The sequence below is a fragment of the Bombus impatiens genome, unplaced genomic scaffold, assembly GCF_000188095.3.
Source record: "Bombus impatiens unplaced genomic scaffold, BIMP_2.2 scf_0217, whole genome shotgun sequence".
NCBI classification, from domain to species: domain Eukaryota; kingdom Metazoa; phylum Arthropoda; class Insecta; order Hymenoptera; family Apidae; genus Bombus; species Bombus impatiens.
The window spans coordinates 2,637,586-2,651,468 of record NT_176636.1 but is presented as its reverse complement, the minus strand read 5'-3'; the positions used below and the strand labels follow the sequence as shown (position 1 = coordinate 2,651,468).

The following is a 13,883-nucleotide window of genomic DNA, read 5'->3' as shown; positions in this document are numbered from 1 at the left end:
TGTGGAGCAGCCACAACGGTTATCGTGACTCGTTATTAGCGATTGTCGTCGTTATAAATTCATGCCAGAGAAATATTTAGAGTAGGCAGCCGCGATAAAGGAGCAGACAAAGGGGCAACCGAGTCGGTACATCGGCTACTCGCCCCCGTTGCGCCAGCAAAGGATTACAGACATCTTTGTCTCCTTCTTTCTTTCTCCCTCTTTCTCTTCGATACGACCGAAGTCGCATAGAATTTCCAATCCTCGCGGCCTGTTCGCGAATCACCTTCTGCGACTACGTAGACTTTACGAGCCGTGACGACAGCCAAGGTAGAAGAGAAGGGCGAGCTACGTAAATGGTAGACTGGCGATTTTTGATGCATTCGTAGAGGAAGTGCAGAGAACTGATACTAAATAATGTTGATATTCGATGGTTAGAATCGGTGGTCGAAAAGTGAAGAAGATTGTCAGTTTGGTTTGATAACAATGGAATATTCAAAGAATTAAATGTAATTCGACATGAGAGCTAAGTAGGAAGAAGCGAGTTCGATTCGATGGTAACAGAAGATAAAAAGAAGAGACGAGCGTGGTTCAACAGCAATGGAAGATTTAAAGAATTGATTTTATTTAACAAAAGTAGATTGTTCGCGTGGAGCAACGATATATGAAAATGTCACAGAAATCGAAATGGCGAAAGAGACAGGATCCGTAGAATTAAAACTGAGAAGCTGATGCCAGAGCCATTTTTATAGATTCGACTTAACGATTTTGAGAAAAATATAAATTTGCGAAGTTAGCTTGATGAAGATAGAGAAGTGAAAAGTACTGGTGTATTCGATTGGAAATTAATATACAGTCCGTTAGATGATGGCAAACCTGAAAGATTCGTGAAATTTATTCAGAAAAGTAGAATGTAATGGCAGTAGATCGTTAAAAGATTAACTCACTAAGATTGAATCTATTTGCACTACATTTTACTTTTGACTTATCTCGCGATTAATACGATCCGATACCAGTCGATATTACTAAACAGAAGTTGTAAACTGCTAAAAATACTTTGGCAGTGACTGTGTGAGTAGAAGTGCCATTAAATTTCTCAATAACTGGTTTCAATATACGAAACGTTTATTGCCAGAATTAGCTTCGGACACTTGGAAGGACTAACATTAATGAAACCTTCTAATGTACATAGTTGGTTCTATAATACATTCTCTACCACTTAACGACAATTTTCCTGTATGGTATTAATACCTAGCTTTAAAAGGACTTGTTCTATCTCTTCGATATTTTAGAATTCTCGGTGTTATTAAACTATCTGACAAATTGAAATAAATCGAAACCTAATTCAATTCCTCGCCCATCGTCGTCCAATCTCGTCATCCAATCTCCTCATCCACCTCAATTACCTATATTATTTCTGAGAATATGCGTTTTGCATATGAGAACCGGTATTTTTCAAATGCAAGAATTTCAAAAAATCTCATGAAACGATTTTTGAGACGTCCTGTATGCACCATGTTACGTACGATTCGTCTTCGTTTTCGAGATATAAACAGAAATACTGATAGTCGTCGAGTTAGGGCATTATTCTCGTACTCACTGATATGAGCTGCGCGTTTTTATAATGATTATGTTTTTTATTGATAAGAGGGAAATCATTGACCTCGTCGATAATATTTACACCGGACAGCGATGTTAATTAATTGCATTAAAAGTTAGATAGCTGGAATGCATCTGATTACAAACTTGTTCTATTCTACTTCACCATCTCGAAAACGAACCGACCCATCGAGTATACAACATTCTTTGCCCAAAATAGCCTCCCACACAACTTGGCAAAATTCGTCGATTGAGATCTGCATGGAACAATCTTTCAACAAATGACATACTTTTCTTTCTAATATTATGTATATTATGTGCATTCTGCGCACTTTTGCATCCGCAAATCTTCCAGAAAAGTACGAAAATCCGCAGTCTATCTATACCAATAAAAAGAGCCTAATTGCGAATCTGATTCGGCGATTTTACGCGGCGTAACCGCGACAGTTCGCGAGGAGTCGAGTTGCAGCGATCGACTCCTCGTAGATCAGTGAAAGTCGAAGCAGCTACTCGCTGCTCGCTCTGCCGACAGCCAATCCGACACACGAAAGACTGCTCTATCAGCGCTGTTCAATGGCACACGCGATCGTGCACGGCAGGTACGAGGCCCGTGTTTCTTTCGACACGCAGCCTTCCAACAGCTGCAACGCCACGGGGCTCCAATTTCGGCATTTAGTTTGACAATTTGGCAAAGGATCGGGCGAGATCGTGTTGGGCATATCGCTCGAACGCTTCGATTAGCTTACATACAGCGTTGCTCCGAGGTAATTAATCGTGCTGGATTTTCGTGAATTTTATAGAATCAAGGGGTGGCTGGATTTCAACCCTCCCGCCGCGACGACGTTGATCGAATATTTATTATTGAAGGGTTCGTAACAAAAACGATCATTAACTCCACATGTTTGTCTTTTCTGTTTGTTTTCCTTTTCTTGGAAATTGAAAGAATGCTCTTATTATATTCTGTAATTAATTGATTAATGATCCTCGATATTGATATTATTGTAGCAAGCGTATCTGTTACATAAACGAAGTTCTGAAAGCTCGATAAAAGTTGCTTCGAAGAAATAACGACGTTAAAATCGTATGAACATCGTAGGAGGTTCAAGATATGCAAATATCATGATTATCATTAGAAACTCAAGCTGCGTAACTGGACAACTTATTTATCTCTCAATATCCAAATTTTTAACCCATTTAGGTACATATATCCGACGGATAAAAAGCAGATACTTCATACTCGTTACATTATGCATGTGTATTTAGATACCTTTATCGAGACCATTCGATCAGTAATTCAGACCTATCGAATCTGTTCATCTTAAACACACCCTGTAGTAGCAGCTGCCGGAGCGGGAAACATCGAAAAACCAACACGCGGAACACGATCTTACTAAATGATACAATTATAGGTGTATCGATCGTTGGAAACATTTCGACCACTATACTTTGTATTAAGATCAAGATACAGTCCCATTCGTAAGTATTAAGACACTTATGATCTTCGTATGAAATTCGACAATTGTGACGTTTCGAAGGTATCGATGGATTTTCTGAACGGTTCGTGTGAAAGTCAGAATTGATGGAAATTGTAATGAACAAACGCGACAGCTACAAGACAAGGAAAAAGTAGTTGATTTTATTATTATATTACTCGCGTATCAAACTGACGAGAGTATTACTGCACTCATCGTGAGATTCTTCTTATAAAACATTGAATATTCAAACAAGATAATCGTTCGAGACCTTATAAGACGATAATTAGTTTGTTAATAACGATTGAAAGATATTTTGGTAATAAACTCTTCAATTTTCACGAGTGCCTCAATCGATAAGATTACATGCATGTAACTCAACAACGTGTTTATGGCATCGAATATAGTTCTTCGAACGAGATGATAATTCCTGGACGTTTTGTTAATTACTTCAATAGCAACGATTAAAAGATGGTCTCGTGATAAATTCTCAGGTCTTCATGATACGTACTTCTGTAGCCGAGTGTATCGTTAAACTAGTCCCAGTTGACCATAAACCGAGCTAAGTTACGCCGCTATGATCGCAACCACGCGACGACCAGTTATTTCCACCCGATGCAAATTCGCCTTTTATCTCGATTGTAAATTCCGTGAAATTTATCGCAGATCCTTCCAGCCAGCACCCTCCCTTTGCAACGCGGATAACGTTTCTGTTCTGCACGCCTATTCGCCCGTAACCCTAAACTAAAAGGCGATAGAATAGAAACGAATATCGATGGTGGCGTGGTTAATAATAATCGGCATTCCAGTTGCAGACGGTGATTTTTCACGGTTTTCGCGACCATTCGGATCCGGCCTAATGATCGCCTCCGGTTCCAGTACTCGCCACGACAGTCTCCACTTCTCCCTTTGCTCTCCAAATGCTTTATCGCGCGCAAAAGCACGCCGAGAACTCGTTTCGAGAGCTCGATGTGGACCTTTGATTATTTTACTGGGGAATTCGTTCAACGGTTTTACCACGCGCTGGCTCGTGCAAGAATTCCAATTATGAGGCTACCGTTTTGCCTGTTAGCGATCTATCGCTCGAAAATTTTCACGTTTCGATATTTTCCAGGATACTTTTTACGGTCGAGTGTGTTCAGGAACAAACGAAATTGCATCTGGAAGAATAAAATTTGCGCTCGAGGAATTCTTCTCCGTTTGATTAAAATTCCACTTTCCATTTTTGTATGTTGTTAGAGAGATAGGGCCAGGGTTGTTACTTTTAAAATTTAAAATTCTAGAATATTACACGTAACGATTCAGATTGTTAAATATCATGCTATATCTTGTATTTCGTATTATTTCACGTTTACTAAATTTTGATATTTAACACGATAATGAACTAACAGTTTGGAAACTAACGCTGTTATCTTACTTTTACTCTTTACCGTTATTCTTATGTTGTTCTTGTAATGAGAATAAAAGTGTCGTTGTTCGCATAATTTCAATGGAAGCTGAATTACTCGCGAAATTGGAAGAGAATCTAAGAAAGTTCAAAGATCTCGAGCTACGTTCTAAAATAAGAAACAACTTATTAATTGAAAAAAGAAGACCGAGAGAAGTGATCGTTCGCAACCCGTGATTCCCAGTAGCTTCTTGAAAATTCTGCGCGTGAGTAACGTGAAAACGACGCGTGCAACAAATACACACACTTATACTGATACAGCTACATATACTAATACGGCTACTAATACAGTGAAGTGTTAAATGGAAATGCATAGAAGCCGCATGGAGCACGTAGTTTGGTCGCGGATCGTGAAACAGAGGAAGAAGGATGCGTGTGACGTCCACCGGAAGCTGTTGCTTCAACGCCACTTGAATTATGAATCAAGTCGGCGCGTGCAAGAAACTCTGTGACACGATGAGGAGCGGCTGAGGCGAGCTACTCGGTGCCCCTATTTTCCTCTTTTCTTTCCTTTTAAATTTAAACCGTTAGGGCGATAAAACGAAAACCTTTATTCTTTCGTTATGCTACTATACGTCGATTTTTTATGTACCTGAAATACTATAACTACAAACTGTTACTACAATAATACAGGACCTGTCCACGAACAATTTTCCTATTGTACTCTTTAACACACGATCCTAAGTATATTACAATCTACCAATCACTTAATAAGCGGAAATGCCACGATAATAAAATTGAATTACGACACGACCAAACGGAATTGAATTTCCTTTTAACAAGACTTCCTTCACCCTACAAATACTAAAAGTCCTCACAATATCATAAACCCGCTTTACGATACGTCTCTAAAGCAAATAATTGTAAATTACGCATATATACATGGTGAGTGAAAAGTTACACTTCTGAGAAACAAAATCCTACGATCGAACCTTCGTCCTATTTCATTTTCAATCCATCGTGCATGCAGATATCTTTTCTTTACTTCACGATTCGTAGTCGTGGAGGAATTGAACACACCTTGTTTTCTGCGATAAGAAACGAAAAAGAAAAAGAGAAGAAATAAATAAATAGGGTACTATCGTTGGCAAACATAAGAGATAAGATTGATCATTGACCGAAATGGGGGCAAACTCTTAATTTTTACTCGCCAAACTTACATTGACGTTCCTCCATAGTAATTTGCGTAGAATTTCTTCAATTTCCACGCACGTGTACCTACTTTCAATGTTTTTTTTTTTCGAATTTTTCATTTTACACGAAATGTTCCTACACACACGTCTATATATTATATTTATCGAATCTTATCTATGATATTAAGTTTCATTATAAAATTGTATTAAATTTTACGCTGTGCAACTGACGCAATCTAGAAAAAATAGTCGTATCTTACGAATGTTGATAAATACATTGGAAATAGAAGATAGTCAACTATGTGTATGCGTCTAGCTTTTACTTTTCCTTTCATAAATCATAATTTTGATATATCGTCGTACATACAGGGTAGTTTATCCGTTTCATGGTTCTATTTAGGTCTACCCTGTATATAGTTTCATACATACGCGCGAAGATAGACAGTTGGAGCTAGTTTATATGTACTTCTGGGAACGTATAAATCGTTCTACGGCCACTTACTTTGCAAAGAGCGACGCCGGTGTCCAACCTGTCCATAAAATTGTCAACGTTGATTCTCAGCTCCGGATACAGCGCGTTCAACCACTCGGCCAGATCCTCTTTCATCGCGACCAAATACTCCTCCGAGGATTTGAAGGGCCTGTAAGACCTCGCCTCCAGAAGCACCGACATATTGCTTGATCGATACCTGAAACACCGATTGATCCTGCTTCATCACGTGCTTGTCAAATTTTTGTCTTTATCGTTATATTACGCATGAAATTTCCAAACATTTAATTTTGAATAATTATTTATTATTATTATTATTTTCATTTTTAATATTATGCTATATATGCGTGGAATTCATTTTGGATATTTAATTTAGATTAACGGAATAAGTAGTCTATTCAGCAGTTCGACGTGTATTTTTGAAATTAAATTCCACAGCTAAAATAAATGAAATTGCATATATAATTTTTTAGTATTAAAGAAAATAATAATATCTTTGTAGTGTATAATTAATAGAAGTATATTATTAAAAAAAAGTTAGAAAAATATCATTACTGTCTAATCGTTTCAACTATGATGCAGAAATGCTACACTTCCAAATACACTATACTCATATTATACGTATATTGTTTATGATTTTCTTTTTATTTCTCTGTAATTGTCCGCCCTTTTTATTTTATTAGAAGTGGAAGTCGATCGAGCAGGAACGTTTAATTCAGTCCGATTTTATTTATAGATTGGTTTATGGATACGAGTGGGTCGCGGCTGATTGAATATGAACGGTTATGGGCTTTGCGGTTAGCATGTGCATACTGTGTGGTAGGTGTTTAAATGACTTTTTATCGGCTGTGAGATTCGTGATTACATATGCGCGAATTTAGGTGTTTCTACGATCTTAGCAAATTTGTTAACTCTCTCGTCGACACTTCGTTAAATAACAACAGACCTTAGTTAATGGTTAAAGGAGCGCATAAAATTATACAGCAACTATTTCAATTAACTGCAGGATATTTTAAAACTATACTTAATAATACAGACTAAATCGTATTAAAAATATTGAATGATGTTGAAAAACTCCAATGAAACACCAATGAATGGAAATATTAATTTTAAAAAAAGTATTTAAAAAGAACTAAAAAGGGAACAATTAATTCATCAAACCTTCGCTTTCATGAAGGTGCATAGAAATACTCAAATAAAGCTAAACCCATAATTACAGGTCCGGCTGGAACAAAGTATCCCAATAGGATCATTTATCAGCGAACACACTTTGCAATTATAATACGACAGACCGTTTTTCCAAGTCGGACGATCCACCAGTAACCGATTGAACGACGTGTCAGAGTGAAACAGAGTGAAACACATTGTCGATGAACAATAAAATTTCGAGGGATTTGCAAGACAATGGCCTGGCCTGGTCGTTTGCTTGTATCGTCCTAGAGAAAATTCTCCCCTCTGGTGGCTACTACCGGTTAAACCACCCCAGAAAACGCTATCGAACAATGTGGCTAAACTCGTGCCATATCCCATACGAAACTCCCCTGGCTACCCCTATAAATTTCCATTGATCTCATAAAACGATGAACCCACCGGTGCGATTGCCCCTTTCCAAACGAACGTTCAGCTTTGAAGGGCCGATTATGGCGAGCTACGGGACCATCAGGCCTTTCTATGTGCTTTTACGTTAACGAAATACGATCTCTTCTCTCTCGTTTGTTCTTTGTTCACAGAGTACAATTTTAAGTTAAATTTTGAAACCGGTCGTTTTACTGGGCCCGGTAAGGTCGATGTTAATGCACAAACAATGGAAATGATTATCAATCGTTTCTAAGGTAAGACCAATCTATGAAAGCAATTGTCGAACATTTTCGAGTCAACGGAAACTATTGCCGATGATTTCAGAAGTAAGAAAAATTATTTTTCGTTACCGTTGTAATAAATCATTCCACCAACTACAGAACAAATTTCCAATAATTCCAGATCAACGAAAACGACTGTTAATAATTTCAAAACGTAATAGAAACGATTCCTGGCCAAGTTAATAAAAAGATACCTAATCAGCCAACGAAAAAAAGGCAACAAATCGTTCCATTATATCGGCATTCAACCCTAACCTCAGACTCCTATCGTCTCGACCAGGAATCTAAAAAATTCTTGAACAATGAGAATCACTGTCATAGAATCGCAGTACAAACGCTTCACCGACCATCAATCCCAATAAAAAGCTAACGAAGAGTACAATAGAGGCGGAAAATACGAACAGAGAAAAGGAATAAGGAGAAGGAAGGAAAGGAAGCAAGGGAAGAAACGTAGCAGAATGGAGACGCGGCTCGAGAGGGAAGAAATCATAAAGGCGAGGTCGATGGTTCGTGAGCCAACATCGGCGATTGTGGATTACAGGCTGGCAAAAGGTGGCTTTAAAATGTCACCCGTCTCGTGTTTCCCTCGGCTGCAACAAGCGTGATTTACTCGTCGTTTACACAGCGTATCTATCCCGTAAGCTCTTCAGGGGACCCCGTGGTTCACGTGCTAACAGGTGTTTTCTTCTTAAATGGCAAAGTGCGAAACTTACATCTCTCTAGGAGTTTTCTTTCTATGAAAATGTTGCTACAGATATAAGCGAAATTCCATGGGTTGTGATATTGTGAATTCATGGTTAATTTCGAATTATTGTTCATTTCACTGGTTGTAGAATGTTCTAAAGTTCTGTTTGACATACATTTCTTTGAGAAGTGTAGATCACGTTAAGAAATGTTAAGAAAGATTAACTAGCTTTTCATTGATGTATGCATTTCGAGGAACGTTGCAACAATCATTTATATGATGTGAAGATATATCTGCATTTACCAATGAATGGGATAAATAAATGACTCTTTGGTTAGATAGACGTGCTCTTTAAAGAAAATCCGAACGAACTTGTTACTCCATTCATTATATACAACATTTCATCATCAAACCAGTAAAGAATACAGCGCACACTGATGCCCTTTAAACAAGATAATATCCAAACTAAGAACGATCATCTAATATTCAACAATTTTAAAACGTCTACCACAAAATCTTAACTTCAGTCGCCTAAACATTCTAAAAAAAAAAAAAAAAATATAATCTATACCATCGATATAATTCGCAAAGTAATCAATCCTACGCAAAACTTTCTCACATCGAAGTGACAAAGACTGCAGGTGAAAAGATACGAAGACTTTATGGCTCGTAAAACGAGCTACTTTCAATGAAAACTATACGTGGAGCTGGAAAATTTCAATTGGACACGGCGAGGAGGCGAGGATGCAGGAAGTGGTGTGTCACGATGTTAAACGAGGCACGCTCGTTTCCATACACCTACCAGCGTGGCGCGAGCGAGCAACGCTTTCACAAAGTTGTGGCAAAACGCGATCGCTATCTCGCGGTAATTCCCCGAGAGTGCGAGCGGCGTGTGCGCGCGCATCGTCCCGCGCGATTTTTCAAGTTGGACAGCTGCGCGCGCAGTAAGCGGATCGATTTATGCCCCTTCGCGTTCTCGCACGGTTTCCATGCTTCCCGATGATCTATGGATCGTCGCGAATTCACTCGGTCTTCCGTCCTTTGCAGATTTATTTTCCATCTTATGGTTTATCGCGTATGGTAGCGGTTGGAGTTTCTGTTCGGGCTTTAAGTTATTGAATTATTGAGTTTTAAATCCGATACCATGTGTATTTTCGACCAGTCGCAGGGAGACGCTTTCGCGATGAAATGCGTCAACGCGAGTCGTAAATTCCCGTTACGATTGTAATAATCGACGCCGCGAACAGATCGATCCCCTGATTTCCGTTGAGATCATAGAGTGGTTGAGGTGGTATAACGCTGCGATTAACAGGCTTATAAACTATGCATTTCCAACAATTTTACACAAGATAGTAACACTGATGCGTAAGATGTAAGTGAAGAATAAATGAAAAATAAAATAAATTTTCAGTGAAAATGTTCAAACTATTACATCGTGTATCAGATCACCCTATAAGTAATGAAGAAATTATCATTTATCTCGTTAAAAGTTGCAAACTTCTTTAAGGTTTCGTTCAAAAAAAGAAAAAAAAAATGTTGAAGAATGCGCGTTACGTTATAATCGATAATGAAGTACTTTTTCTAATTCAGAAGACGAGTTCTTTTAAAGTATATTTCGCGTGTTTACAAGAATGAAAATCTGTCCAACAGCCCGTCAAGTCGATTATTTCTCCGCGAGACATCACCGTAGATGTTTATGTTTATGGTTCGTAGAACAGGTACAGTATGAAAAGGTTGCAAGTCGAGACGAGTTTTCCTTGGCAAGGAAGCGGGGAAAGAAAACGAAAGACAAGGCGGACGAGCTTCAGCTCTCGGAAAGTTTAGCCTCTAATTTACGGTTAGCTCGTAGTCAATAGAGGCGCGTGTTATCGCGAAACCAAACGAGGGAGTTGCTAAATCAGTGGCTTCGACCACGCGGGTTGCAGAGGACTAGCAATGGGAATAAACTGCTTCCAAATCTATACAGCATCCGATATGATAATTCAAACTATCTTTGAGATACAAATTTTAAATTAAAATTCCAAATTAGATAATTTATTAACGAACCCGATCAAACGATTCATGGGAATTTAATATTTTTTATGCGTATATTATTACGAAAAGATGAGAAAATTGTTGCATTTGTTAAGAATATTGTAGCATCTTACTACAATTAGTTTATTTAAAATGGATTAAAAAGGTGTTGGTTAAACAGGAAACGATGGCTGTTTAACGTGTACTAAATACAATAACGTACTATGATTTAGACAACTATATAGTTAATTTGCAACTGTTAAAAATAACAACGTAAGTTCGCTCTCGCCATCCATATGCAGATGCGCTAGTTACAATAAACAGTAACTAGAAGATAGTTCTACATATAATCGATAGGTTTAAGATATTCTTTTGTTTTTATCTCTAGTCCACGTAAAATAGTGCAATAAAGATTATTTAGCTCAGAACGGTGTGTTAGATTTATCCGAAGAATAAACTAATAGCTATTGTGATCCTACCTCTATATACAGAAATAAATAAAACAGCAACTCTCGTCACCACGATTTCCAACGCTCTCTCTCACGCGGACCACACTGTCTCGACAACGCTAGCGACACTGTCTTGACAACGCAATTCGCACTCTCTGACTTATTAACTAACACTGACTAGTAATTCGTCTTTCACCCTTTGTCTTTTCTCTGAGCTCCACTACGCACATGTTCCGCAACCGCTCGTAGTCAGGGTCAGGCAGGACTTTCCGTGTTATTATTCGATTGAACACGACCGACGATACATTGATGGGCCTGTCGGCACTTAGTCTTACTCGCGACATTGTGTATAGTTCGCCCGATATTTCTTAGGTCTTTCGTCCACGATACTACAATATTTAATTGTAATAAGATATCGCGCATGTGTTCGTAAAAGAAATTGCTAAAGAACGATGTTTCTTACAATGATGAAATACATCGATGTTTGTTTCAATTTCATAAAGTGAAAGTAACCTGTATTCGGTAGCACGATGCTAACAATAAAATTACATCATAGACAAATATTGCGTAAATACAGCTTGTTTATTCAATATGTTAAAAACTTTCACCCCTCCCCTCCCCCTTCCTCTGGATGCAATAAAAATCCTCGAAATAAATTACTCTGTGTTTTTTATCATTACGCACATGTATATGTACACACTGCGAAATTCATTACGCTGTCTCAGTAATTAAAATCCCTTAAAAACAACCGTCTGAGAAAAAGATACTCCACAAATAAGAGAAAGGAGAATTATTTACTATCGTAATAAAATAAACGAAAATTGCTAATTGTTACGTACACTCGTTGGAAATTGGCAAAATTCCTTGTTCGTTTCCTCTTTTTTCTCAGTGTGTATCGTTAATGTCAGTAAATACTATTTCGCGATTTATGTCTAATTTAATTAACGATGAATTTCATTTTTAAAGCAATTTTATTATCATTCTCTCCCATTTCTAGAAAAGCATTTATTTATTAAATATCAAATTTAGTATAGTTAAATAGAATTATCGATAATAACTTAGACTCCATAAAAAGAATGACTCGAAACGTTCAATTTTCTTGCAATAAAATACGCCTTAAATAAGAAAAGGAAGAAATGACAATGGAATTGCTTTGGAAATAACTCTTAAAGGACTAAACAATCATCGTGCGATTAAACTCGTGAGTAACTCGCAAGAAATTCAATTATTCCATTTACGTTAACGTGCTATGAAACGTCAAGATAACCTTCGCGTTTCCCAGTCGTGATTTATACACTCATAACTTCGTTCGACTTCGTCGTATCAACCTTTTTCCTTTTACTTCGGCCTTTTCTATCGCGTAATAAAGACATCGGTATGTATACTAAAAATCGCGAACGCGTAAGAAATCGTGATCGTGTTCGTTTCCTGCGTAAGTAGATCGGCTGGTTTCTCGTCATTGTCTCTCCCTCGAGATTCGAGCCTCCTGGAACGCGTAATGAGGTTAATTGGAAACGTACAAACGAACGGATGAATGAACGGATGAATGAATCAGCTGTTATGAATGAAAAAGAGGGTTCCAGGCAATTCTCTTACGCTAATTAGCATTCGGCCGCTTTTTCCTATCTATTACAAGTTTCGTCATTTTATTTTCACTTTTTACTTTTTCTCCTTTGGCTGCAATTTTCATATAATTTTTATATATATTATTAAACCGATATAATTTTTGTTTATGCTATTGTTGTATATACCGTTATTTTATAATTAGTATTCCTTTAAAAGTAATCAAATTGACAATTTTCTAATTTTCCAACTCTTGTGTCAATCGATAATTGAAAACAAATATTCTACACTTGAATGATAGGTCCTGTCTCATTTGCTCTTTCTGTTTGTATCCGCAAAAATATAACTTACGGTTCCAAGAGTATCCAAATAAATAACATACGACTTAAAAGGTACAATTTTTACAAACAAATTTCTGCATAAAGAAGTGCAGCGCCAAAATGCTGAGACTCATAGAACAATAATTTGAGAAGTCACTTATTTACTATAGAAACTTGTACACTATCGAAATAGAAAAGCTGTTCATTAACTAACAAAACGCAGAAGAAGAAGAGAGACATTCTTCAACGTCCTCATCACCCACTTTCCTATTTTTATTCCTATTTAAAAACAAATGTTTGTTACCATCTATATCTTCTCTTGTTATTGTTAACCAAAAGAACATGTGAATGAAGAAGAGGGACATTCTTCAACGTTCTCATCACTCACTTTCCTATTTTTATTCCTATAAAAAAACAAATGTTTGTTACTATCTATATCATCTCTTGTTATTGTTAACCAAAAGAACATATGAATGAAGAAGAGAGACATTCTTCAACGTCCTCATCACTCACTTTCCTATTTTTATTCCTATATAAAAACAAATGTTTGTTACTATCTATATCATCTTTTGTTATTGTTAACCAAAAGAACACGTGAATAATAATAGATGAATAAAAACATCGAGATACTTTTTATAATTATTTACTACTATTAATTGTAAGAAACGAAACGAAAAGAGGAAAAAGAAATTCGCCAACTAACAAGACGCAGAAGAAGAAGAGACCTATCGTTGCTCAATGTTCTCTCTCATTTTTCTGTTTCTATTCTTATCTACTCTTCCACTTGTTCACCGAGTGGCGTGCATACACTTGACAACTCTTCTCTCTTTCTTTCTGCTCGCAGTGTACATCGCGCGATATACCGTTACAGCGA

General features: G+C 37.3%; 1 protein-coding gene across 2 annotated transcripts in view; it reads right to left on the bottom strand.

The window, feature by feature from the left end:
- Positions 1-13,883, bottom strand: part of LOC100740651 (GAS2-like protein pickled eggs) — an 88,886-nt gene that overhangs the window by 63,135 nt on the left and 11,868 nt on the right. For both annotated transcript variants that reach the window (XM_003488025.4, XM_012383519.3), the window contains exon 2: positions 6,133-6,319. In XM_003488025.4, coding sequence (XP_003488073.1) covers positions 6,133-6,303 — 171 coding nt within the window. In that variant the 5' untranslated portion in view covers positions 6,304-6,319. The remainder of the gene's footprint in view (positions 1-6,132; positions 6,320-13,883) is intronic.